Source organism: Serinus canaria, chromosome 1A (genome assembly GCF_022539315.1).
Source record: "Serinus canaria isolate serCan28SL12 chromosome 1A, serCan2020, whole genome shotgun sequence".
In the NCBI taxonomy this organism is placed as follows: Eukaryota; Metazoa; Chordata; class Aves; order Passeriformes; family Fringillidae; genus Serinus; species Serinus canaria.
Genome location: NC_066314.1, coordinates 47,702,742 through 47,728,946, shown reverse-complemented (window position 1 = coordinate 47,728,946; position 26,205 = coordinate 47,702,742). Strand labels below are relative to the sequence as shown.

Below are 26,205 nucleotides of genomic sequence, written 5' to 3'. Positions count from 1 at the left end.
TCTGCATCACTCCTGCACCCCTGCCATGGGAGCAGGGTGCTGTGGAGCTGCCCCATGCCATGGGGTTGCTGGTGGCAGAGGCCAGGAAGGTGCTGGGTAGGGGCAGGAGCGGCCATGGCACCCAGCGTGGGAGCTAGCCATGCAGGCCACAAGAGCCCCATTGTCCCGCTGGAGGCGGGCTGGCCGGACAGGGGTGGTGGGGGCTCAGGCATGTGAGTGACAGCAGCCCCAGGGAGCTCTGCACCCCGAGACACCACAGCCAGCCCTGACAGCAGGGACAGCCCGGGCCCCGGCCCGGCCGGGCACCCCCCGGCCCCTGCCCTCGCACCTCAGCTTCCAGCCCACAGCCCACCGCCATGGAGGAGGAGATCGCCCTTCCTCGCAGCTGCCTGTCGGCCCCCGGGAGCCCCAGCGGGCCCAGCCGCATCCCGGGCCCCTCACGGCGGCGGGACGGCGCCCTGGCTGTGGCTGCCCCCACCAAGCGGAGCTGCCTCTCGGTCACGCTGCGCCGGGCGGCCGCGGGCGGCGGGGGGCTGCCGTGGGAGCGGCTGCGGGGCCCGGCCCCGGTCACCCCAATCCCTCCGCGGCTCCGGCCTGTGGCGGCCGAGGGGCCCCAGCTACACGGCAGCTCTGACGGGTCCGAGGCCACGCCGGTGGCGAAGATGGGGGTGTCCTACGCCCCACCACGCTCCGGTGGGTCTCCGCTGACGGGATAGGCTGGGGAGAGGGAGGGAGGCACCAAGGGGTCCCTTGGCGATGACATGGAGCCCAGCATGGGGCAGGACCCTTCAGGGAGGATGGGGGCTTCATCCCCTTGGAGTGATTTCCTCTTGACCCACACTAGAATCGGGTGTGGGCAGCAGCTGGTGCGAGGACAGCCCGTGTACTTGTGAGCCTCATACCCAGCAGGGAGACAGGCAACTGTGGTCGCCGTGTCAGGAGATTTTCAGGGTGCTGGAATCCTGCCTGTCTGTCTGTCTGTCGGAAGCCAGTCTGTCCACTGCTCAGCCTAGCCCGGGATAACTGCTAACAATTACTTCTAAGTGTTCCTGTAACCTGTAGTGAGTGTAGTTTTCTTTTTGTCCCAGAGCACTGCAGAAAGAGGAATCCCAAACCCTTGCCAAGTCTGCCAGGCATCCCACAGCCTGGCCCCCACCCAGGGGGGGTGTTTTGTGGTGGAGGAACACGTGGTGCTCCTGTCATCCCACTGACTGGAGGGTCACAGCATTCCCAGATGTTGGTGCCCCAGCACAACATGACAGGGACACAATGCCTGTCGGGGCCAGGGCTCACAGATGTAGGAGAAGGAAATGCAAAGCAGGGAAAGGGCATCCCCATCCAAAGACACAAGCAGCCAGAGGCATCCACACGGCTCTGCAGGCGCAGGCACATCTACAGGGCACATGGAGGTGCCTGCCGCAGCACACGGGTATGTGACCTGTGTCCCCCAACACAGGATGGTCCAAGTGGGAGGACCTGTCCCTGCTCGCCACACGCAGGCACACACAGGTTTGTGCACACACGCACGCAGAGGGGACAGCGCTGCCTCTGCCTATGCGCCTTGGGCTGACATCCAGCAGTCATGGTGCTGAAGGAGAAAAGGTTTCTCCCACCTTCACAGCAAAGCTGAAGGGCAAATCGCTTTTGATGAACCAAAACATTCTCAATTTCCTCCCTCTGGGAAAGCAGAAGGAGATTTTGCAGTCCCCTGATCCTACGAAATACCTAGGGGCAAAGAGCACCCTTTCTCAGCCCCGCCGGAACTATGCTGTGAAGGGTTAAATATGCCCCTCCCTAAACAAGCAGAGATGCTGAAAAGGCTGGGGAGTTGGGAGGGAAAAGGGCAAGAAAAGGCCTGTGGGGTGTGGGTGTGCAATGAGGGCGCCTCCAGGACATGGGGGCCCCATCGGCAGCGGCCCCTCCAGCTCCGAGGCCATGCCCCCCCGCAAGTTAGGGAGGCTGCCGGGGGCCTGGGATGGAGCCGGGGGCCTGGGATGGAGCCGGGGGAGGGTGCGCGGGGGGAGATTTTGCGGAGATGTTTAATATTCAGGTCACATGACGATGGCAGCAGGAGCAGCACCAGCATCCCCGCTCTGCTGAAATAGCCACTGGAGAAGGAAGGGAAAGAGAGGGGGGAGAAGAGGACACAGGGAAAAAAGACAAAGGTAAAAGCAAGTGTAGCTTTGTAGCCCACCGTGCTGCTTCATCAGCGTCAGGCTATAAAAGCGGGGGGAGACCCACCCCCTTGGGAGAGGATTCGGAGACAAAGGAAGCTTCATGTTCAAAGGTAGGATGCTCCGGGCTTGGCAGGGCTGGGTAACGCCAGAGGGACACCGCTGGGGCTTTTTGCGCAGGCATCCTCGGCCGTGCCCCCACGCTGCCCAGCTCTGGGCATGGGGGAGGGATAACCCCGGAGGGCAGTGGGGGAAATCGGTCCTGGCTTTGTCTTTCCTCTGTTTTTTTCCTTTTAGTGGCAGCAGTCTTGTATGAGGGAGAAGGAGCAGGGCTGGTCGTGGTGCTGATGGGGAGTAGCAAGAGCCAGGCACTGCTTTGAAAGGAAGGGATAATCCAGCTGGGAAGTGCTGTAGGCACCTGGCTTGTCCCTTGCCAGTGACAGGCAGTGGGGATGTCCTGTGCCTCTCCCTGGGCATCTGCACAGGAGGCAGCAGGCATGCAGGCAGGGGCACAGGCAGCTGTGGTGGTGTGACTGCCATGGTCCAGGGACACTCAGCATCCTCTTGCCTTGTGATACAGCTGTGCTACCCAGGGGGTGAACTGGGACTTGGGACAAGGATTGTACAGCTGGAGAGCAGCACCAAGGGCATGGCTGGGGCTGTGGTGGCTGGGTTGGGATGTGCCCAGCTCCTTCACCTCCAGCTTCTGCATCTCCAGAAAGGCTTCGGCACACGCTGCCCTAGATTTCACTGCAACTGGGCTCTTGCCCAAGCCCTTTGCAGAGTGCTGAGGGGAAGAAAGGTTGCTGTCGGGAAGGATGCAGCAGCCCAGAGGATTGGGATGATCTTCAAGCCAGGCAAAAAGATGTGGTAAGAAGAATGGTTCTGTTCTGTACTCTGATGTCAGGCAGTACATCTGGTAGGGCTCAGCCATTGCCCTGCAGAGCTGAAAGAAATGCCCTGGGGTCATCATAGGAACTGAGGAGGGAAAGGTTTTTTTTTCCAGTGGAGAGATGCTCAGTTCAGCTTCTCTGCAGATCTGAAGCAAGGAGCAAGTCCTGATGGCCATGAGCTCCAGGGAGGCTGTGCTGCTGAAGCAGCTGCTTGCTTTCTTTCCTAGGAACCTGGCATCACCCTTTGAGGGCCTGCTTCTGCCAGCCACCTTCAGGTTTTGAACCCATCCCTCCTCCCTGTTCCATGTCTACAGGGAGTGGGACTGTGGGTCCAGGACCGCATGGGTGGAAGGAGCTGGGGTGAGATGTGAGTGAGGATCACTACCTCCAGTTGCAGAGGGACAACCTTGTGCTACACCAGAGGAGAGCTGCAGCAAGGCCATCCATGTGTTACGTGGGGGTTAAATAGCTTTTCCTTGATGGAAGCTGGTTTGTGGTGAGAACTGTTTGCAGCTCTCCCTCCCTCTTGCCAGACAAAGGATGGGAAGGCAGGGGGAGGGGGTGCGACTGTATCTGGGTTATCAGGACATAGTAGATGTTGGTCCCCACTACCTGAGCCCCCAAGGGACCTGCAGGGCCACCTCTGTCCCCACCAGCTCCTGCGAACGTCAGAGCATGAAGGGTGGTAGAGCAGTACTGGTGTCTGCTGCTGGCCACATATGCCGGCCTTCCTGGAAGAGGTTCTGGGGTGGATCAGTGGGTGTCAGAAGCAGGAGCTAGCTGGGACCATGGGGACCTACCTCTCTGGGCACTCATTCTGGTTCTGCCTGTCCCTGCCTCAAAAGCTGTGCATTCCCTTGGTCCAGTCACATGGAGCATCTCCTGTGAGCCAGATATTATTCCCTAACAACCCAGCCCAGGGCCACCTCGTACTGGACCTGGGCAGCAGGGGGGTATCACCAGCTACAGCCCTCTTAAATGAGCTTCTCTCAGCACACAGAACAAAGCAGCAGGGAAAAGGGGGGCCTTGCAAACAGCAGATGTAAGTGGTTAACCTTGGCTAGCCCTCTATTCATTATCAGCTGTACTGGCTGTAGTGCCCTCTCACACATTCATTACAGGAGACAACTGCAAGGGCTATGGGATGTGCCCAGGACACAGAATGCCACCCCTTGATCAGCCACTCAGTGTGCTCAAGGGGGTTCCTACCACCATTAGCTTTAGTGCACATAAAACAGAGCCACTCCCAGGAGAGCGGGCAGGCACGTTTCATGTCTCATGAACAGCTCTGGTCCTGGTTTTGCACACACAGCAGGCTGTTCCTCAGCTCCTTGAATTCATCTGTGGGAGGCAAAAGGTGAAAAGTCATGTGCAGAAAGATGAACCCCAAGCAAATTTTTGCAAAATGGGGGCTCCCCTGCCTGAGGCTGTATGGGAAGGAACCCCACAGAGAGAAGAAGGCAAGTGACCTAGAGGAGAAAAGCAGGTGGCTTTCTCCTGCTCTCAGGGTTTTCTATAGCTGCCCAAGAACCTGAATCTGAAATATCTGCCCTAGTCACTGCAAGCTCCTGGCTCCAACAGTGAAGCTTGTAAAGGAATGGTCTTGTATGATGATGTCCACCGCAGTTAGCAACATCTACTGACTCTGGGCAAGGCTTTCCTTGGTGAGATTGAGGGATGAATTATAAACCTTTTAGTGAGCCTTGAGGCTGACAGTAAATTCTCTCCTTCCTCCTCCCAAGAACAAGGGTTGAAGGAATAAAGGAGAGGGAAACAGCTTCCCTGAGGACAAGCTACCACCCAGGCAGTGAAAGGGTCACAGCCCACATGGCCCATGTTCTGCACCCATCCCTTGCAGCTGCTTAGTCGGGCTTTCTTCCCATCTTGACCTGTTCCCTTCCACCTTTGGAGTTTATTTGCCCCCATTTCTCCAGTAGCCAAGTTCCTCACTGGGGCCACAGCCCCCTGTCCCTAATTCCCTCATCATTCCATTTCTCTCCCTCTCTTCTCCCTCTCTTAGGGCTAGGTAGGAGCCCAGCAGGGCTATATGGGGTGTTTATGGAGAACGCTGCAGCAGCATACAGGACACGGCACAGCCACACAACCATGATGTTGGTGATGTGGGCAGGTGATGTGGGCAGCCTGGGAGAGGATGAATGAAGGGTAGGGTGCAGGAGAACTGGCTGGCCTGGCCCCCTGTGCTGTACCAGAGAGATGGGCTTTCCTGGCTCACATCAGCTTTGATAAAGCTGAAAAAAGACAACGGGAGCCTCAAGGGATGCTTCGTCAGCAGGAAAGGCACATACTAGTTGTGATGGGTGTGAGAGAGGATTGCAGCTGAGAAGCACTTGGTGTGGCAGGCTGCCTCCTCCAGCAGCTGCCTGGCAGCGTGAGGTGCTCCAAATTGCCAGTCTGACTCAAGCAATGGTCCATCTTGTGCTCTGGTTCCCCCAGGGTACTGCTCGCTGCTTCAGGAGAGGGTGATGATAGTGCAGGGTACCTTCACTCAGTGGAGAAAAGCAGAAGGGGGGCCATCCTGCCACTGACCTCTCCTGTGTGGGCAAGTTGGAACAGAGGTCACACAAAAGCCTTCAGATGTTACCCATAGTGCTGTACGTGAGTGGCTGTGCTACCATTGTCTCACACAGGGGAAAACTCAGACTTCCCAAGCAGTGAAAAGGAGCTGGGTGGAGGCACCCTTCTCCCTGCCAAGGGTGGCCCTTCCACAATGTCTTTCCTTAGCATGTGACAGTGGGATATTACAGCTTATAAAAAATGTAAAATCTTCACTCTGTAGAGCAGCCCTTATGTCAGCACCGGAGCTTTTATGTGGGAGTGCCAGGCAGGGTCCCCATTCAGCCATGGAGCCTGCTCCAGCCTAACCCTGTCCTTGAACAAAATCTCTCTGACCTCTTCTCAGTCTGTCTCTGCCTGGCTTGACTAAGCTGTCCCTGGGACCTCAGATTGGTGCCATCAGTTTCACCAGTCCAGTGACTTCTGAGTCATTTTCCTTGTGAAGAGGGGCATCTGTCACCACCAAATGGCAGTTGCCTGCCTAGCTGCTCATGTCCTTTTCTGCTGACAGTAGATTCTCATAAGTGGAGAAAAAACATCTGCCAACATGATGGAAAGGGATAATTTAGTGTGAGATACTTGGACTGAAGTGGCATCCAAAACAAATGAAGTACTTACCAAGCAAAAATGCATTCTGTCTCTGTCCTGGAAAAATAACCCTCTAATGAGACAAAGCATGGGGGAGTCAAGTAATTAGAGTGGGAGAACCTCTTGTTTGCAGCTGGCTTGTATATGAAAGGTATTTGATTCCTATCCCCTTCATCTTCCTTTCCAGATTCATCCCTCACGCCTGCCTTCCCCACCAATTAGAGCTTTTCTTCCATGCCCTGTCCTCTCCCAACCTCCGCTTCCTCCCAGCGGGTGGGAGCTACTCATTAATGAGACAGAGATAAATGGGTGAGGCCTGCCCCTAGCAATGTGTGCCATCACCCAAAAAAGGGTCAGGAAGGCTGGAAAGCCCTTGGGGTTTTCTTTTTACCCGATTGTTTTACATGGAAGACGTGAGGAAGCAGAGATGAGGAGGGAAAGATGCAGATAATTAATTTTCTGATCATGATGATTAGTTTCTTGAGTATGACAAAAAACATTGGTCTATGGATGGGAGGCAAGCACAGAGATTATGGCCATGCTTTCACTTCCACCACTGTCTTCCTCTGAGGAACTCAGCCTGTGCACCACAGTCAGTAATGCAGCCACCCCTGGCCAGGGCCAAGCGCACAAGTCCTCATGGTACATCCCAAACTCTGTTTCAGTTCCAGGACTTGACAAATAATTTTTTTAAGTCTGTTCCATTGCAAATTTTATGGTTAACTTGGAGGGGCAAAACACTGGTGATCCTCTTGAGAGCCGGGAGACGAAAATAAGGAGACACACCTGGAGCTTTGGGCAGGCAATTATCAGCCCAGCCAGCCTTGCTGCCTCTGCTCCTGCTGTTTGGAGGGAGCCATCAATGTGCTGCATTCTCAATGAACCCCACTTTACCTCCTCGTCTGGAATAGGACATAGAAGAGTGTGCTGGAAACTCAAGTAGATGTTGCTCCATGATAAGCCTTACCACTAAAATCTTTAAAATCAGTTATCCTCAAGAGCCCTTGAAACGGCTGTTCAGTGCTGCCCTCAGCCCCTGTGACAGATCAGCAAGGAGGCTGTTGTTACACCTCAGTGAAGATTTTTCAATCTTTGTCCCCATGCAGGACCAGTGGACAGCAAAAACGAAGCAGCCATGTCTGAGCTGGTCCCAGAGCCACGACAAAAACCAGTCGTACCAATGAAGCCCATGGGCATCAACACCAGCTTGCTGGGCTACATCGGTATTGACACCATAATTGAGCAGATGCGCAAGAAAACCATGAAGACAGGTTTCGACTTCAACATCATGGTTGTAGGTAGGCAGAGACCAGCTGAGGAGCTGGGAACCGTAGCCAGGGACTGTCCCAAGGACTGAGGCCAGGTGGGAGAGCAAGCCCTGCGGGGAGGGCATGAGGGAGCAGACAGAAGTTGCTCTGAGGGAAAACAGAGCCTGCACAAGGCAAGAAGACACCTCCAGCCCTTTTCCCTGCCAGCCTGGCTCTGTTCCTTGGGCCTGTTGTCATCACCAGGCTGTGGCAAATGTCACAAGCTTCCTCTCTGCAATCCTCAGGTCAGAGCGGATTGGGAAAGTCAACACTGGTAAACACCCTCTTCAAATCCCAGGTGAGCCGCAAATCTTCAGGCTGGAACCGGGAGGAGAAGATCCCCAAGACAGTGGAGATCAAAGCCATTGGGCATGGTAAGAGCCAGGCTGCTGGGGTGGAAGCAATACTGATGCCTCAGCATAGCCTTGCAGAAGATCCCAGCAGTCTACACAAATAGTTCTTTGGTATTGGCTGCTCTTTCTCCATAGGAAGCTAAAGGACAGTTTTAGATGGCCTCAGAGACAGACAAGGGTTTTCTTAAACTGAAAGGCCCCTGATGCCACAGCCAAAAGTGAGGGGTAGACAAATAGAGAGACTTCATCACCTAAGACATTAGTCTGCAGTTGTGGATTAAGCCTTGCTGTAAGTCATTTTCACCTACAGTTACATTTGATAAGCTACCCAAGTTGCATTGTTGGGTCCCATCATGGTAGTGCACACCTCCTCTCAAAGCATCAGCACAACTCTGTGGTGGTGCAGGGCACTGAGCTTCATCTCAGATTCAGGATGATGCGTTAGAGGGGAGAAGTTGTCTTAGGGTAGGTACTATCTGTGGGCCACAAAGACTGAGCACAAATTAATTTTCATGTGACAGAGTGGAGTAAGGTGGCTTTTGTGTAGATATTACCAAAATTTGGGGTCAGACATGGAAATGAGGGTCATAACTGTTGAGGCATGACACAAGTTGGTCTGGTTATGCTTGCTGGGCAGGGATGGGGCAGAGCTCTCTTCTTCCCTAGTGGGACACAAAGACATGTTTCATGATAGAGCAGGTTTCCAGGGAGGAGTATGATTGTTTGTAATTTTTCCCCCAGTCATTGAAGAAGGTGGTGTCAAAATGAAGCTGACAGTGATTGACACACCAGGATTTGGGGACCAGATCAACAATGAGAACTGGTGAGTTTTACAAGGTCAAGGCCTTGTGTCCCAGAAAGGGCTGGAGTTAAGATGGTATATGAGTGGCTGTCATCTTCTTGGCCCTTGAAAGCATCTGGGATCCTGTTGCACTCGGGGGCTCATGATGGGGCTGTGGGACTGTGAAACCACAGGTCTGTGTGTGTAATTTGGGCTATGCATATATTACATGTTGAGTGCTTATTTCTGTGGCCAGTTACAGAAACTCTTAATCATTTGTGCTGATGGCACAGTGCTTCAGGTGGATTTTTTTTTTAATGTCTGAGAGTGCTTTGCTGCTGTCAGAGCTGGGAACACTGTAGGCAGGAACACGAGGAGATTTGTACATGTCTATTCATCTCTCTTTCCCATTTTAACAGCTGGGAACCTATTGAGAAATACATCAATGAGCAATATGAAAAGTTTTTGAAAGAGGAGGTGAATATTGCAAGGAAGAAGCGAATTCCAGACACGCGCGTGCACTGCTGCCTCTACTTCATCTCCCCTACGGGGCACTCGTATGTACACAGTCCCTTGTCCTTCCTCCAGCCCGTGGTACCTCTGCGCCAGATATATACCCTACACTGCTGCACCTCAGACATGGATCCAGGGATCCTGCCAGCAGGACTGGGCACTGTTTAGTTTAACTTTGGGTGCTGTGGGGCTTGAAAGGGTCTAAGCTTACAAGAGTGGGAGAAATGCCACTGTGTTTTTTGGGAGAGGACAGAATGGATGGGAAGAAGGAGATGAGAACATGGTGGCAGCAAGCAGGGTATGTACAAGGGAGGGTTCACTTGTGCCCTGGTGCTTGGATAGTCATTAAGATGAAAGGCGAGGAGAGTAAAAAGTGACCCGATCCATCTTGTTCCTTCTTGGGCTGCAGCTTGCGGCCTTTGGACCTGGAGTTCATGAAACATCTCAGCAAGGTAGTGAACATCATCCCAGTTATTGCTAAGGCTGACACCATGACCTTGGAGGAGAAGACCGAATTCAAACAAAGAGTGAGTATCTCCTCTTCTGCATAGGATCCTTCCCTGCCCTGACTTGGAAGTGGGAGAAGTGAGTGGTATCCTTCCTGGGATTGCAGTGCAGTCCTCAGGATGTGCACAGAGTCCAGTGCTGGGTTGCTGGGTTAAGTCCTAAAGATGCAGCTGGTTATATCTCTGAGGGCATCTGTTAGAGAAGGAAGAAATGTGTGTATCTTTGTGACATCTTGTGATATGTTCTGTCATGGGAACTGGAGAGCCAGACAAGTAACTGAGGCTGGGAAGACAGACTCATCATTGCTGCCTTGTGTCCTCACTTTACTGTGCACTTCCTTGGGACAATCCCTCCAGCTTCTGCCCACTGGAAGGATGTCCCAGATGTGTTTGCCTGGCCTTGCCAACTGCCTTCCTTTCAGGTTTGTGCTGCTTTTGCTTCAAAATGTCTCTCTGATTAGGTGCGCAAGGAACTAGAAGTAAATGGGATCGAGTTTTATCCCCAGAAAGAATTTGATGAGGACTTGGAGGATAAAACAGAGAACGACAAAATCAGGGTAGGAAACATTTTATTGTGGGAGGGGAAGGGTGGATGAGGAGGGCACCACATTTTGTTCTGCACTTCAGCATCATTGCCCTCACACATAAGAAATAAACTGCTTTTTAATCTCCATTCCTGTGGTAATTGTAGTCTCTTTCCAGGGATGTCTGTAAAGCAGAGTAAACATATGAACAGCTGCACAACTCTATGGATCACAGAGTCTTCTGCACTCTGTGCTCTGGAAACAGATATTTTCTCCCTGTGCTTAGAGATATCTGGTCTCCAATAGCTTTACCTACTGTCCTTCTTCCCTGGAAAGCTGCACACTTACTCCATTTCTGGCTTTCCTCAGTATAATTTCAGCCATTAAACTTGATAAATGTTCATGTGGCTTATGGGGAAGGATTATTTGAGTCCCTATTGTAAAGAATTACAAATCTGTCAAGAAATATTCACCTTGAACTATCCATAGGAGCAGCTCTGGGCTGACAGACCCTCTGTTGGTTATGCTAAGGTACTTCTTCTCTGGTCATCCCCCTCCTCAGAAATGCTGGAGATAACGTGCAAAAAAGCTCTGTCCCAGCTCCAGAGCCCTTGGCATTGCTGCAAGCTACCCACACAGCTTGTTGGGGTGCAAGGACACCTGGAAAGCAAGAGTCCAGAATTCTAGGGATAGCACTGAGGGGTGAAAAGGAGAGCCAGTGAAGTTTTGCTCTGGAGAATCTCTTCCCTTGGAGAAGGCCTTGTGTTTGTTGAGCTGGGAGGTGGAAAGGTGGATGGGGAACCATGGTGGTGCTGGTCTCTGGAATGGGTTCAATGGATCTTTCCACGTGTCTCTCCCCAGCAGGAAAGCATGCCCTTTGCAGTAGTGGGCAGTGACAAGGAGTACCAAGTGAATGGCAAAAGAGTCCTGGGCAGGAAAACACCTTGGGGAATCATTGAAGGTAAAAAACCTCTTGCTTATGGGAGCTGCAAGTATTGTCTGCAGATCACAGTAATAGACAAGGGTCCGGATAGCATGTCCTGTGGCTACTTTCCCATCCCATTTGTGACAAACTGCTTGAAACCAGCCAAAAGGAGAATTCTCAAATACCTGTGCCAGGAGGGAACTGCCATGGTCAATATGGTGCCACTATCACCACCTGGCAGAAGCTGGAGGCACTCTGAACACCATGGTGTGTGAAGCTAAGCTCCTGAGGTTGTCTTGGTTTTCAAATGAAAATTCATGTGTGACTGCTCAGCATCTCTTAGTGAGTCTCCTCAATGCTCAACAGCGTGGCATTCAGACAACTGTCTGTCCATTCTGAAGTATGCAAGTTCTACCCACTTGGAACCTGCCCCCATGGCAGTGACTTTCCCAGGCTCTGTAACCACAAAGGGGATGTTGAAAAAATCAAATGTAACAATTGCATGCTTTCTTTTCAGTGGAAAACCTCAATCACTGTGAATTTGCCCTACTTCGAGATTTTGTCATAAGGTAAGGTCATGGTCATGCACCAGTTTGCTCTTGATGAGCTGGGAGTCTTCCTGAGATCCAGTCAGAATGAAATAGCCCCTACTAAAAGGGAAATAAAGTAAATTTCAGGCAGTGAAAGCTTATGGGGTACAGGGTTGGATTGAGTTAAGGGGTAGATATTCTAGTGCCTCTCTTAGTGACATGACCACTGTGTCAGGTAGGTGCTAGTTTTCATGTATGAGTTGGATGCCTGGAGAAAAGCAGGATACTACCACCCCTCTCAAGATTGCAAAAAATCCCATTAGGGGAGTTTAAAAAAATCCCATTAAGGTTGCAAAAACTTTCATTTGCTGCTGACAACAGGTCAGTAATAAAGAGGTCACTACCACATCCTAGATTGTGTTTCCTTCCAGGTTGAAGGATGTGCTGGAACATATGAGCTGGAAGTGAAAGTCTTCATATTTCATTAGCTTTCATTGTCCTGTCTTATTTCTACTCTGTTTCATGAAGTTGCCTTAGCACAAATTCTGCAGGAGAGATGTAGATCCAGGGTGACCTCTCTTCCCTATAAAAACAACACAAAAAAAAAAGAAAATAAGAGAAACACAGTTCAAAACCAAAGCCCTGTAGCTAATTCCACTGTGGGTATGGTGCTATTGAGACATTTGGCCAGGTACAATGCTTTGACATCACCCTACTTTCCTCTTTTTGTTTTGTAATACCTTCTGCAGCAGAGGTGCTTTTCCAAAGTCTTTCAGTAAAAACATCCTACCCAAATGATCATCACAAAGCCTATAACAATCCAAGGCCCCAGGCTGTGTATGGAGGTTAGGGATGATGCTCACAGCAGTGTTCTGCAGCTTATGATCTGCAGTGAACCTGATACACCTCCTGATGCTTCCTTGCCTCACCACTGCTTCAGATAAGCCCCAGTTTGCTCTGACACACCAGGAGGGCCAGTGGCTGGGCCAGTTGCACAGGTGAGAGAAGGGCAGAGCACTGACAAGCACAGCCAGGAATTTCAGCCCATGTCCTGCATCCTGCCTGTGTGTTCTCAAATGCCGATGCTCTAGCTTTCAGTTGTGTATGATGGCACCCCTGCTATCCATGCAGAAAGAGGGGTAACAGTAATTAGCTAAACTGACTGACTGACTGAAAAAATCTTCCATTTATTTTGGGCAATAAAATTATCATCAGAAGAATAATACTTACTGTGCTGATGTTGGCTGTCATATCCTCTTTCCCAACCCACTTTGTCCCCTGCAGGACCCACCTTCAGGACCTAAAAGAAGTGACCCACAACATCCACTATGAGACCTACAGGGCCAAACGGCTGAATGACAACGGAGGGCTGCCCCCCATGGCTGCGGAGACCGAGGAAAACCACGAAAGTAACCTGTGAAAGACCCTCCCCCTCCACGGTCACCCGGTGACTCTGGCTAGACCACCCACCCCTGCTACCCCTGACTCAGCCACAGGCCTGTCTCTGCAGCATGTGGCACCTCCTCGGTGGGAGTGAGAGGATGCAAGTGTGAGTGCGTGCGGGCATGCGTGTGCCTCCCTGTGTGCCGGACAGGGACGGGCATCTCCCCCGTCCTTCCCAGAGTGTCCCCATCCTCGGTTTGTTTGTGCACAGTGGACTGTCCCTCAGCTTCCCTGCTCTCCTTTCTGTGTCTCAGCTGTGTATCGTGCCTGGGGGAAATAGTGTTGGGGGGGAAGGATTTCTAGGGGCATGGATTTTGGAGGGGGGAGGTGTGGGGCATGCTGTAGTCCGGTTTTTATCACTTGGACACAAGGCAAGGAGAGACTCTGGGAGAGATGGTGGAGTCAATGCATGCATGTTTCAAGAGATGTCAGCAGAGATTTCTCTTGGATATTCCATGGATGTAAAGGCAGCTGGTTGGTCTGAGGGCATGGTGGCCTGGCATTTAATCCCCTTTTCTTTCTGTGGCTTCCCAAGGGGAAATGGCTGCTTGGAACAGGGTAGATGAGAGAAGATGGGCCCATTTTGCGGTTCAGAGCAAGTGACTGGTGGGAGGAGACAGAATTAGTTCTTGGCCTGTATCATCTGTTTGAGAAGCATCAAAGTACTTGGGGAAAATGGATATATTTTCCAAAAGAAGCAAAACCCAGGGGGAAGGAATGTGATTCTGCTGCAGAGGGTGCATTTACCTTGCCCAGCACAAAGGTCAAAAGCCATGCTTGTGTCACAGGCATTCAACTCTGTGCAGATCAGACCAATCTGTCCTGGGATCACCCCAGCTCAAGGAGTCACCCCATGCCCCTGCTGCAGTGGTCTCTCTCCACCAGCACTGAGCAGGTCCTGGCCAAACCCTTCCCCACAAGATGGCCCCTCTGCTGTGGAGAACAGGGAAGACAGTGCCACAGGGGGTCCCTGCTGGGACCTCTCCCAGGGACAGCTCCACTTGGCATAGCACCTTGGGGATCTTGGAGGAGCACAAACAGCCATGGATTGAGAAGCACTGGGCCAGGGTGGGGACACAAGAGATACCTCTTCCCCATTTTCCTCATGGAAATGGCTGCATTTGCTACTGTAGCAGTGCTGTTCCTCTGCTCTCTTACGGTCCCATGTCCTCCTCCACTCCTGTGCTTTTGACCTCATTCCCTTTTAGCCTTCCATAGCTTTCGTCCTTCCTTTCTTTCCCTGTCTCACTTTCTCTGTTTTTTATCCTTAAGTCTCTCCTTCATTTCTCCAAGTACTTGAATATTCCTCTTCTCCAGGCTGTTTCCTCCCTCTCCCAAGCTCTCACACCTTCTTAACAATGTGCTTTTGTGTCCTGTGGAGAAGCTGTTGTTTTACCTTTCCCTGGAGGGGATGGGGAGGGAAGGTAAAGACCTGTGAGCAGAAAGAGGCACAGCTTCACTGGAGACCATATGCTTGTGTCTAGCTGGTGTGTCAGCCGTTTTCTGGGTGTCCCTGGGCAAGATCAAAAGTGTCAGGGCTGACTGGGCAGAAGGAAGGAGGGGAGAAGACCAGAGATGTCCTGAGGTTGGCAGTGTCTCCCTGTCTCTGCCTGTCACGTGGCTGGCAGGGGCTGTCCCGTCCAGGAGAGTTGTGCCTGGCACCCAGCAAGGGGAAGTGTGGGGGCTTGGCACGGGGGTTGGAAAGGCTGGCACTGGAGGGAGGAGGAAGAAAACAGCAAATGAGCAGCAGAGGTGGACTCCAGTCAAACCTGATGTTGGTTGACGGAGCTGTATGGGGGCCAGGGCTGGCAACAGGGTTCTCCAAGCCTTAGCAAAACTGTCAGGAGCGTATGTCCATCTTGTGGCTTTCTCTGGTGCTGTCACTGCAGAGCAGAGGTTCTCTTCACTCTCACTGCCACCTGTCCACACAAATCAGCCATTCTCAGCACCACTAGGACGTGAGGGCCATTCCAGCACTTCCTAGTCCTTTCCCCACCCACGTTCACAGCTCCTGGTGTGCGTGCAGCCTTGCGCAGCCTTCCCCGTGCACCAGGCTCCTCGGTCCTGCAGGGAGCAGGAGCCTTGTCACTGGTGCCAGCAGCCATACCATGGACCCCTGCAGAAACCATCTGGCCACGCTGCCACCCATCCTGCCACACAGCCGGTCCTGCTCGGCCCAAGGATATCAAAGACATGAACCTCGTCAAAAACACTGCCAGGGCTCTGCTTCTTCACAGCACTGAAGCACGAAGCCACATCCCATACCTTCACCCTGGGCTACAGAATAGTAATCTTTATGACTTTTGGGCCCAGCCAAGGGTTAGGGCAGAGACACAATGCTGCCCTGCTTAAAGAAAGCAAAGCAGACCCACGCAACAGAAGAGACTTTCCTTTGCCTGCAATGTGGATTTCAAGGACAAGGTTGTGTGTTTTGCTCTATAGATTTAGGAATTTTTATTTCTTTGTAATAACGTGGTTTTTACACCCTGCTCTGTAATTTCTTGTCGGATCATAGACTACTTCAAAAGGATCCGTAAAAGCTTGTGAGAAAAACACACTCAGGTACTCCTCAATGCCATCTGCTCATGCCAATATCCTACCAATCTCCCGTGTACCTACCAGGAAGTCTACAAACGGCAAATACAAAAAAAAAAAAGAAAATCCCGCATGGCATGACAACGGAGATACTGTTGGGAAGAAGCCTCTGTGAATGGATAAGCTGGGAAAAGTCTGAATCGAGCGCCACCAGCTGAGTTCCAGGACGACCACAGCAAGTCAGCCGCTCCCCTGAGATATCCCGAGTGATGCTGCAGAGGGGAAGAGTCTAAACCTTACACCCGAGAGGCCCGCTCAGTGCATTCGGAGGCTCACGAGCTGCTCAGCAGAAAGGCCGTTCCCCAGAAAAACTTTGCCAAGCACGGCAAATGCTGGACAACTTCCACCGAGGCAACCACGGCAGCGAACAGGCGTGGTTGCACTGAGCAGAAAGAGCCGGAGGAGCGAGCAGGGCTGCGTGTAGGCACCAGTGTCTGTGGTTCGTTGTGCGGCCCGACGCGTGGCCGCCCTCAGAGCGTCCCCGCCGCCACCGGCGGCCATTAAAGCGCCGCAGCGCCGCCTCACTTCCGCCTCGCTTCCCTCTCACTTCCGCCTCGCGCGCGCCGCGGGGGGCGGGGCCAGCGGGAACGCGTTCCCGGGGCGGGGCCGCGCTGGATGTGACGTCACTGCCGTCACCGGGTCAGGGGCGGGGCCGGCGGGGCAAAGATGGCGCTGAACAGGAACCACTCTCAGGAGGGCGGTGTCGTCATCCCCAATGCCGAGAGGTACAGGGGGGCCGGGCGGGTCCTCATCGCCCCTTGTTCCCTCATCAGGGCCGGGACGGCGGGGCCCGCTGGTGGGAGGCTCCCGCTGGGGCGACCCCCGTTTCCTGCCCGGCCGCGTAGGCCCGGCTCGGTCTGGGGTCTGCGTTACTGAGGGGCTCCCTGGCAGGGCGGGGGCGGGCTGGGGCGGGCAGTGGGGAGCAGGCTTGGCTGGAGTCCGTACAGCTGCCTCATCTTCACCGCGGAAGCTCGGAGGTCCTTAAAGCTGCTCCAGCGGGCGTCCTGGGTGAAGACGGCTGCTACCATCGATTGTAAAAGTTAAGGAGTTGGGTTTTTTTAAGGTCATGCACTTAGTGACGCCAGAGGGGCAGACTGTTTAAGGTAGGAGTCTTGGTCACTTGAATTCCTAAGTAAGGAACTAGAATTTGGAGTTCCTCTGCGTGGAGAAGTGCCTCTCCATGGAAGCACAGCCAGCTGCTCGAGGCCTGCCCTCGCCCCAGCCGAGGATTGACCGACCAGCTGAGCAGACTTGGGCTTCAGTTCGGTCCTGCTGGGTGCTCCCAGCATCCTGGCACGAGAAATCCTAGAAACCCGAGGCCCAGTAAAGGATCAGAGTAAAAGGATCAAAGGAGTTGGTTTGGGTCTGGTTATCAATAGGAAAATTACATTCGAAAAATATGCTCTATCTTGTGTTGAGTTTGGAGCTGACTCCTAATACTTCAGTCAGGAAGGTCCTCTGACATGTTGAGCTCATGTTAAAGGAGATTTCTCTACCTTTGAATCCTGGGCTGCACCAAAAGCAGCATGGGCAGAAGGTCAAGGGAGGTGATTCTACCTCTGTATTCCACTCTGGCGTGACCTCACCTGCAGTGCTGCATCCAGCTCTGGGGTCCCCAACATAAGAAGGGTATGAAACTGTTGGAGCAAGTCCAGAAGAGGCCACGAAGTTGGTAAGAGGAATTACGCACTTCCTCTATGAAGGCAGGCTGAGAATATTGGGGCTGTTCAGCCTGGAGAAGAGAAGGCTGTGTGGAGACCTCACTGCAACCTTCCAGTATCTGAGGAGGACTTACAGGGAAGGCACAGAGGGACTCTTCATCAAGAACTGCAGTGCTAGGACAAGGAGCAATGGGTACAAGCTGAAAGAAGGGAAATTTAGGCTAAACATTAGGAGGAAATTCTTTACTTTGAGGGTGGTGGGGCACTGGAATGGGTTGCCCAGATGAGCTGTGGCCTTGGCAGTGTTCAAATCTGGGTTGGATAATGCCTTGCGCAAACTGATCTAGTGGAAGTTGGCCATGGCAGGGAGGTTGGGACCAGGTAATATTTAAAATCCCTTCCAAGCCTTCACATTGGCTTGAGGTCATAAAACCATACATTCTTTGAGGTGCTGCTCAGTCCCAAGTGAAGGCAGTGTGGCTCCACAGGGTGCACAGCCACCAATGACAGCCCTGGACAGGCATGCAGGTGCAGACTGGTTCAGCAGCCTCATTACTCTCTGTGGTGTGGCTGCATGTTGTTTGCTTGTGTGAGTAGCTGCAAAGCAGTAAACATTTCAATGACTGCATAGAAATTCTTCCCAGTGAGGCAAAATTATGTGAAATGCTGCTACGAGATGTGATTGAGGGAGTGTTCTGGTAAGACTAAAGCTGTCAAAAAGTTGGTTGTGTTTAGCTTAGAATATGTTTCCCCCTTGCATTTTGGAAATGGAAAAAGCTCTGCTGTCTCATAAATCTGTCCCTTCCAGCCAGTCTGAGAATCTCCATCTAGCTCAGCTATGAAGTAGTGTCCCAGTAGAATTTCTTGGTCAGGTTGTTTTTTCTCATCAAAGCTAGACTTTTCAACATCTTTATTCTTGGGTAGCTGCATTTTTCTTATACATCTGCAATGTTCTTCTCTTCCCTAAAGAGCAAACTACCTGAAACTATAGGGCATTTAGTTGTTTTTCCATATGGTGGCCCTGAAGATTCTTCCCTTCCCCAAATAATTGCACAGTTTCTTGACTTTATTTGACTTCTAGAGTATGCTGAGAAGTATAAGGATTATTTTGGATCCAGCCCATTCAGGCTTGTGTTGGTTTAGGGTTTTGTCACTGTTTTTCGTGCTATTGAAAACACCATAAAACACCTTGGAGTCTTCTCCACTGTAACACGCTGAAGGTTTATCACCCTCAAGGTTCTTTTGTTTATTCTGCAGATTTTCTTACTATGTGGTATGTTTATATCTGCACCATAGACTCAGTGACGTGCTTTCCAAAGATGACTCATTTTTTCTGAAAATATATTTACTTTTTCATGCAACTTCTATACCCCTGACCCTGCAGCATTTACAATTCTCTCTTGGGTTTGTGTCATTAGGAAACTCTGCTAATGTTCCCGTAGATCTCCAACAATAATATCTTTATTGCTGACTTTGCTGACTCATTGCTTCATTCCTTAGTGTGGTACTATTTACTACAAAAGCTTGCTTGAGTCTTGTGAGGCAGGGTCAGCTCTCAGGGTTTCAGTGCAGCCACTTCCTCAGTTTGCCCAGTGGGTGTGGTGTCACAGTAGTGCTGTTTTCCAGTGCAGTGGACTTGATTTGAGCATGGGCTGGGGAGGGAGGAATGCTCTGACATTACATCAGGGGGATGGTTGGGGGCATCAGGGGGATGGTTTCTGACACCTCAGCCCTTTCTGTGCCCTGATCTTTGGGCTGAGGGTCTTTGTGTGTGGAGTGGAATTCCTCAGTCTGACACCTTTGGAGGTAGAAACCGCCCTGTATATTAAAGGTGCCCTTGTTGAAGGAGGAGCAGGGCTTGTCTCAGATGAGAGGATGAATTCTTCCAGTCCGCATAAATCATCCCTCTCTGTTCAAAGTCAAAACAGCGGGGGTCACAGCAGGACTTCAGGATAATACTCAGAGTTCTGCTGTGCTGTTCCCTGCTCTGTGTGATGAGGGTATGTGTCAGAGCTGTCACCAAGTTTGTCCCTCCAACCCGTCTGATTTCTTCCTGCAGTGTCCTCAAACAGTGCAAAGATGTGGAGCTCTCCTTCAGTGACGTGACAGGCAAGCCTGAAATCTTCAAAGGCACCAAAAAAGGAATGCTGTATCTCACCCCTTACAGGGTAAGTCTGATGCCAGCAGTGTTGCTTCTTTCTCAAGGGATCTTGTAAACTTTAAACCAGAAATCTAGTTGATGATGGAAGAAGGGATTTTTGTTGTGGAAGGGACCACTGACAGCACTACGTAGGAGAAGGAAAGGTGGGAATGGGATAGTCCATACCTATACCACAGTCCAAATCACCTACAAAGGCACGTGCAGTCCTGGAAATCACTGTCTAGAGAATATATTTCATATAATGTGTCAGTCAATGATACTTCCCCTCATAGATTATCCTTAAAAAGCAGAACAGTAAAACTCAGTAAATGTGCAGGTGTGTTTAAGTGGTTTAATATTTTGGATTGTACATGCTTCAGGTCTGCGAGCCATGTGCCATCAAATCTGTTGGGGATCCCCCAGTGTTAAAGCTGTGAAATAATTCAATGGATACTCATACTAGAGGTTAAGTTACCCTCTTTTTGGATGCTGATATGGTGAGAGCTCCATCATCATCATCACTCTCTCTATTGAATTCAAGTAATTCAGAAGCGTTCCCTGCTGTCTTGCAGATGATCTTTGTGTCCAAGGGCAAGGATCCTATGCTGTCCTTCATGATGCCATTCTATTTGGTGAAAGGATGCTCCATCGAGCAGCCTGTTTTCTCTGCCAATTACATCAAAGGGCAGATCCAGGCCGAGGCCGGAGGTAGGTGCCAGTGCTTTGCATTCTGAACTCTTCCCGAGCATCACAAGGCCATTTTTGCTGAACACCAGACCAGCTTATGTGCACAGGAATGGCAGAGTAGCTGTGGTGGTATAGCTGGTGTGTCCACACTGGGCTAATTCCCCTCTCCTGCACTGCAGGGTGCTGCTGCCATATTACTTCCTGCCTTCAGGCCAGGGACTGACTTGCCCAAGATGAATTCTGTGTAATTCTTTAACTTCTGTCTTGCTCTGTGTATCATGTTTACTCACTTCCCCGATGTGCTTGTTTTTCTTTGACCTGAGAGGGTCAAAAATGACCTGAGAGGGTGGGTAAATGACTGAGGCACCAGTCCATGCTATTGATGCACAGAATTAGAATTAGCATTCACTTTTGGGTTTTGGGAAGTCAGGAGCCCCTTGGGTATGGTTTGTATGGATCTGGGAGTCTGCTGTCCATCACTGATTTAGCTTTGATCCCAATTTGATTATGAAGCCACAGTAACACTTAACAGAGGTGCTTATGACCAAACATAAATTGCAAAAGATAAACAGAGATTGGAAACGTGGCTTTTGGTCCCAGTTTCTTCCCTCTTCAGTCCTTTCACGTGCATTTTCATGGTATCTGAAGTGTTTATTCTTTTTTTTTCTGTTTGTAACAACGTTTTAAAGCGACTGGGCTGTCTGGGGATTATGGATCAGCCTACTTTCTTGGGCTGAAGTCATACTAAGACAGCAATTTTATAGAGGTGAATCTCCAAAGGAATGACTGTAGCCATGATGGACTCTTTTGTTATATTTCTATACTTTATTTCTACTTTGTCCCCAAGAGACTATCTCTCTTGATACTAATTTAATTTTTAGACAAGGAAGATAAATCTTGTATTTAAATGACACATATTTTTTGTTAAAAACACCAAAAAACACCTTCCACCAAAAAAAACCCACCAAATCCCAAAAAGCCCTTAGGAAAACAAAGCACTCTTACTTGCCTTGCAAGACATTGTCTACTTGATTTTTTTTTCCCTGAGAAATTGCTATTATACCTCAGCATTTAATAATCTGAGCTTCTATGTGTCAAGGAGATTAAAGATGTTGCATCTTCATTTAAATCCTGGCTTGAGCTGCAGATCCTGATCTGTAGTTCACTGAGGATATCAATAAAACTTCATCTGAGGGCTTTTAGTTAATATCCTCAGTGAAATAAATGTTCCATCTTCACACTGTTCTTTATTAGGTTCCATTAAACCTTCAGGAAAGAACAAAACAGCCTTGTATCTAGAGTAGGCTGCCTCTACATGACTATACCTTTTAAAGGGTACAACAATGAATTCCTGATCCTCTTGAGATATTATTTTGGGGGATGTGTGATAGCAGTGCCATGACTCCTTTTTGTAATAGAATGCAAAATAGTTTTGACATAAAGAAGAAAATAATAATTGAAGTTTAAACAATTTTTATGGCTTGGATTCAATTCTAATTCTCTCTCCTAGGTGGCTGGGAAGGGCAGGGGACATTTAAACTGACTTTCAACAGTGGAGGAGCCATTGAGTTTGGACAGCTGATGTTGAAAGCTGCTTCTAGTGGTAAGGGATTTTCAGATCCTGTGGTTCCCCCATGGCTGGCTGAGCTAGTAAGCAAATTGTGTTTGTTGTGAACTTCATGGGAAGAGGGGTACCCTAGGCCCTCTTCCACAGCAAAGTATTTTTTCTCTTTCCAGGGGAGCTTTTGGTTTGCCTTTCAATCCTTTTTCTTCATTTCATCTTAGTGCTTTGTGCAGTCAGAATGTTCTGGGGTTTGGGCTTCTGAGGTGGACCACCTTTTTCTATAGAGCCTTGTTTCTACTGTAAGAAAGTTGAAATATGTGATGGTGAAAAATTGCTTCACTTAGCTCTCTCAGCTCAGTTCTAAACTAGTGCAGTAAGATGGGGAAAGCTAATGTGCACATTTGGAGAGGGGAAAAATAAGTTTTAAAAAACAATTTCTTTTAAAAATTTTCAAATGGAGGAACAAGAACTCTTTTCCTGATGAAGTTTTGTTTTTAAAAAAATGTGTGTTTTAAAATGTACTTGTTTTCAGAAAGAAAGTATATTAAAAAAAAGAAAACACGCTGTACTGCTACTTGCTTTAGAGTGGTCTTTCCTTCAAGCAGTGGGAGCTCTGTGGTGGGACTGGGACCTGTGAGGTTGTATTTTTGCAGCTGGTTTCCTTCAGCACTCTGACTAATGCTTTTCAGGCACAGTACTATGCCAGGACTATATAGTGAATCTACATAAGGGGAAACAGTGCTGCATTAACAGGACTATTTTCATTTTATTCTCTACATTTAGTTTTAAGAAAAGAAGTCTGGCTTACTAAATGTGTGTTCCTTAGCTTCCAGTGGGGTTCCTCTGCAGAGCCCTGGCTATGGATACACCCCTGTTCCTGGAGGATACGCCCCTGTCCCTGGGGGCTACGCGGCGCCTCCGCCCCCGAATGGACCTTACCCCTATGCACCGCCTGCCTACGGACCTGCTCCACAGCCCATGGGCTATCCCTACGCCCAGACTCCAGGTTTGCAAGCTGTGTGATGATGGCTGGCTCTGATGTTAGCTGTGAAGAAATGACAGTGGTACAGTGAGGGTTATGGTGAGGGTTGCTGAAGTTTTGTCTCCATCAAGGACCCTTGTCCTTGCAGAAATCTGTCACGTGCTGTTGCTCACACCCATGTGTCACTATAGTTCTAGCTGCATGAAAATGTGGTTTGCAAATTGTGCTGCTGCTTGGTAGAGAATGATTGCCTGCTGACACGACAGGCATTAGCAAATTATCAATTCCCTGCTGTCTGCATCCCTGCCAAGCCTGGAGAGCTTCCCTTACCGCTGCTCTTGTCCCAGCTAATGTGCTGTCAGGCCTGTGAGCTCTCTGTCCCGTGGTCTGTGGGCCAGAGAATCAGCCTGGTGTTGTGTTTTTCAGGTATTTACCCACCACTTCCAAACATGAACCCCATGTACATGCCACCCCCACCACCTTACTCTGGGGCACCTCCTGCAGGACCCTCAGCACCCTCAGCTCCCCCAGCCTCGGTGAGCCCAGGAATGCCAGGTAAATGGGACTGGGCGGTTGCCAGGGTCTGGGTGCAAATGGTGCCTGGGGGCTTGGGCTGAGGGTGGCATGGGCACAGCATGGGGTGGAGAACCTGTCATGGCAAGAGCTCCACATCTTCTGTAGGGAGCTGCTCTGCCTTGCACTGCACAGCTTGTGGTCAGCCCTAGCCAGCTTTCCTGAGCTGCTCTGAGTTCTAACGCAGCTTGCTGAAGTTCCTCTTGGCTCCTTGGCCTTTTTTGCCTCCCTGGAAGAGGTGAAGCTGGGGAGAAGGCTCTGGGGCTAGGGCCATTGTCTCAGATATTTAAGGTGGCTTCTTTTCCTTCCTTTCCAGGAGGGAGTAAGGCCATGGAAGCGGCTTCCAGTGCATATTACAACCCTGCCAACCCACACAACGTGTACATGCCCATGGTGAGTACCATGCCTGGTCTTCATGTGCGTACTCCCTCCTCTGGCACTAGTAGAGATGGTGCTTTGCTTTCTTACAAATTCTAGTGCACCTTCATGTTGCACATGCGCAGAAAGTATGCATTTTTATGGGAGGGAGGGCTCCCATGAGGAAGACTGGTGAATTTTTCAGTCAGGAAAGGAGGAAGGCCTTAAGATTGATCTCTTAACAGCCATTTACTTCCTGTCTTACTCCTAAAGGCATAACAGACTTGCATGGGCAGAGAGAAGACACAGAGCTCTCTGCATCCATTGGGCCTGAAAATCAGGAGAGTTAAGGAAGGATAGGTCACTTAAGGATGATGGCATGTGGGTTTCTGTTTTGCTTTCTTTCTGGGCTGCATGGAGACAGGGAGGTCTCTTACTGTTCAGTCAGTGGCAGCCAGTAGGTCATCTGTAGCCTCCATCTGGTACATGGCAGTCTGGCTGTGCCCCTCACTGCCTTGCTTGGCTCTGGCAGGCTGGAGACTGATGGAGCAGCAAAGCTGGCCCTCAGCCCAGGGTTTGCTGTCTGCTGGGTCAGAGTTACGAGCTTCAACAGGGACAAAGCCCTGGAAAGGGAGAATGCCATTTAAAACAGATTAAATGGTCCATTTGCAGTAGACCATTTGTTACCTGGTTTTGAGGGGACTTTTCCTAGAAATGTTATGGAGACAGCTGATGTTATGGAACACAGTTGATACTAGAGAGGAATAGGATGATGAAATGACAGCTTAAACCATAGAACTTAGTTCTGTCTGTAGCTCACTGCATGGCACCCATTTCTGGTGAGCCAAGCCTGGGAATGCCTGGAGAGAGCTGGTCATAAAACAGCATGGTTGTTGACTCTACTGTATCTCTTTCCAGGATCAGCCACCTCCTTATGCACCTCCTGAGGATAAGAAGAACAACTAGCAGAAGGAAATTGCAGCCAGCCTCCCACATTCTCTCTCCCTGAAGACAACTTGGCTGTTAATACCCTCAAGTTAGCATATCTCTAGATCTCTGTTTCTCTGCAATAGATGTAGTGCTGGGCAGCTGAGCACCTGCCCTCATTAAACATTGAGTCAGTGGCAATACAAGGCAGGACAACAGCACTTTCCTACTTACTTGCTTTATCTCATGGGGTCAAAGGACTAACCTTTTACCCTGCCATTGGCTTGAGGAGAGAGATGGTCTTATTCAACTGTATCACACTGCTAATCTAGGACTGAAATGTGAAGGCTCTGGGATCTTGTTGGAGTGAAACAACTTGGAATACCAAACTTGACTTGACTTCTGAAGCACCATCCAGGAGGAAATGTTTGGACAGCTATGAGGTTCCCTGCATAGATCCTCCGGTGCCCTAGAAAGGTGTTAAATGTCCTTGAATTCTAGGGCAGTTCGGGTGAGATGGGAATGGAAATGCTGTATTGTGTAGGAAGTGTGTGGCATTCTGGACTAACAGTTGAGGGGTCATGACCTTGGGAAGTGCATTCGATGAGATGCTGAAGCATTTGGTTACGAAAAAAAGAAGGGGATGGGTCCCATCAACCTGTCTTTGTAGCCATTGAATAAAGAAGCGAACAAAGGTGTGCCTCAGGGCAGTGAGCTCATAGACTGGCAGGCCTGAGGATCAGTCTGGCTTTTCCCTGTCCTAGCAGGCCCCATATCTGTGCAATGATCCTGTGTCAGGCAGCCGTAATGGAGTCAAGTGCTGCACAGGAGGCTGCCAGCCTTGGAGCAAAATATGTTACATTAGGCAGATGACCTGGCAGTAGCCTTGTCAGGAGACAAGTCCTGCAGCCCTGGCTCCCTCTGCTGAGCAAACTTGTGGTGTGTGCTACCTCCACAGGGGAAAACTGGCCTTCATCTTTTCCTTCAGCTGCTGGAGCCAGGCTGTGTGCCCACATCTGAGCAGCATGGGCAGGTGGGCACTGTAATGCCACAGCTGGTTGCTTACAGGTGCAGTGCCCTTGCCTGGGAGCTGCTCTCTGGGTGGGAGTTAGCAATGCTTGGCTCTCTTGCTAAGACTCTGGCTGCTCAGCCACAATCTCTCCTTTTTCCTTAGGACATAGTGCAGTTAAACGTGCTCTGAAGAGTCTCTAGTCTGGTGGAGACCCCTGTGATCCTTTACATAGAGGGTGATTGTACTTCTTCCTACAGCCTCCCTCCCTTCACAAGGAGGGGGAAGGAGCGTTTTCCCTCTTACTTCCCTGTATGGCACGGCTCTCCTGCAAGTCAGGTTTGCACAACTTAAAAGTATGAATTCCTAAAGCAGTTCCACGTTGGGGGGAAGTAAATTTCCTTATCTATAAACACTTTTTCTGACTTAGAAATATTCTAACAACTCTGTATTTAAAAAAAGAAATCAACCATGAATGTTTGTAACTTTTTGAATTGCACTTTAATACAGGAGTGTTGATACCTTTATCTGCCAGTTTAGTGTTCTGTGTGTGTTGACCTTAATTCTTGCATAATGCACAGAGGGCTGGAATGAACTAC

At 50.3% G+C, this 26,205-nt stretch overlaps 2 protein-coding genes across 2 annotated transcripts; both read left to right on the top strand.

Moving 5' to 3' along the window:
• The first annotated feature begins 356 nt into the window (after positions 1-356).
• On the top strand, positions 357-15,026 carry SEPTIN3 (septin 3). Its single transcript, XM_050969912.1, has 10 exons — positions 357-693; positions 7,336-7,527; positions 7,782-7,910; positions 8,631-8,712; positions 9,090-9,227; positions 9,593-9,710; positions 10,151-10,246; positions 11,075-11,174; positions 11,656-11,707; positions 12,953-15,026. The coding sequence occupies exons 1-10, from the start codon at positions 357-359 to the stop codon at positions 13,086-13,088; spliced, it is 1,380 nt and encodes a 459-aa protein (XP_050825869.1). The 3' UTR covers positions 13,089-15,026.
• Positions 15,027-16,306: 1,280 nt separating this feature from the next.
• Positions 16,307-26,133, top strand: WBP2NL (WBP2 N-terminal like). Its single transcript, XM_030237761.2, has 8 exons — positions 16,307-16,431; positions 19,427-19,535; positions 20,080-20,215; positions 21,705-21,797; positions 22,585-22,764; positions 23,167-23,295; positions 23,630-23,706; positions 24,589-26,133. The coding sequence occupies exons 1-8, from the start codon at positions 16,373-16,375 to the stop codon at positions 24,634-24,636; spliced, it is 831 nt and encodes a 276-aa protein (XP_030093621.1). The 5' UTR covers positions 16,307-16,372; the 3' UTR covers positions 24,637-26,133.
• Positions 26,134-26,205: the final 72 nt, after the last annotated feature.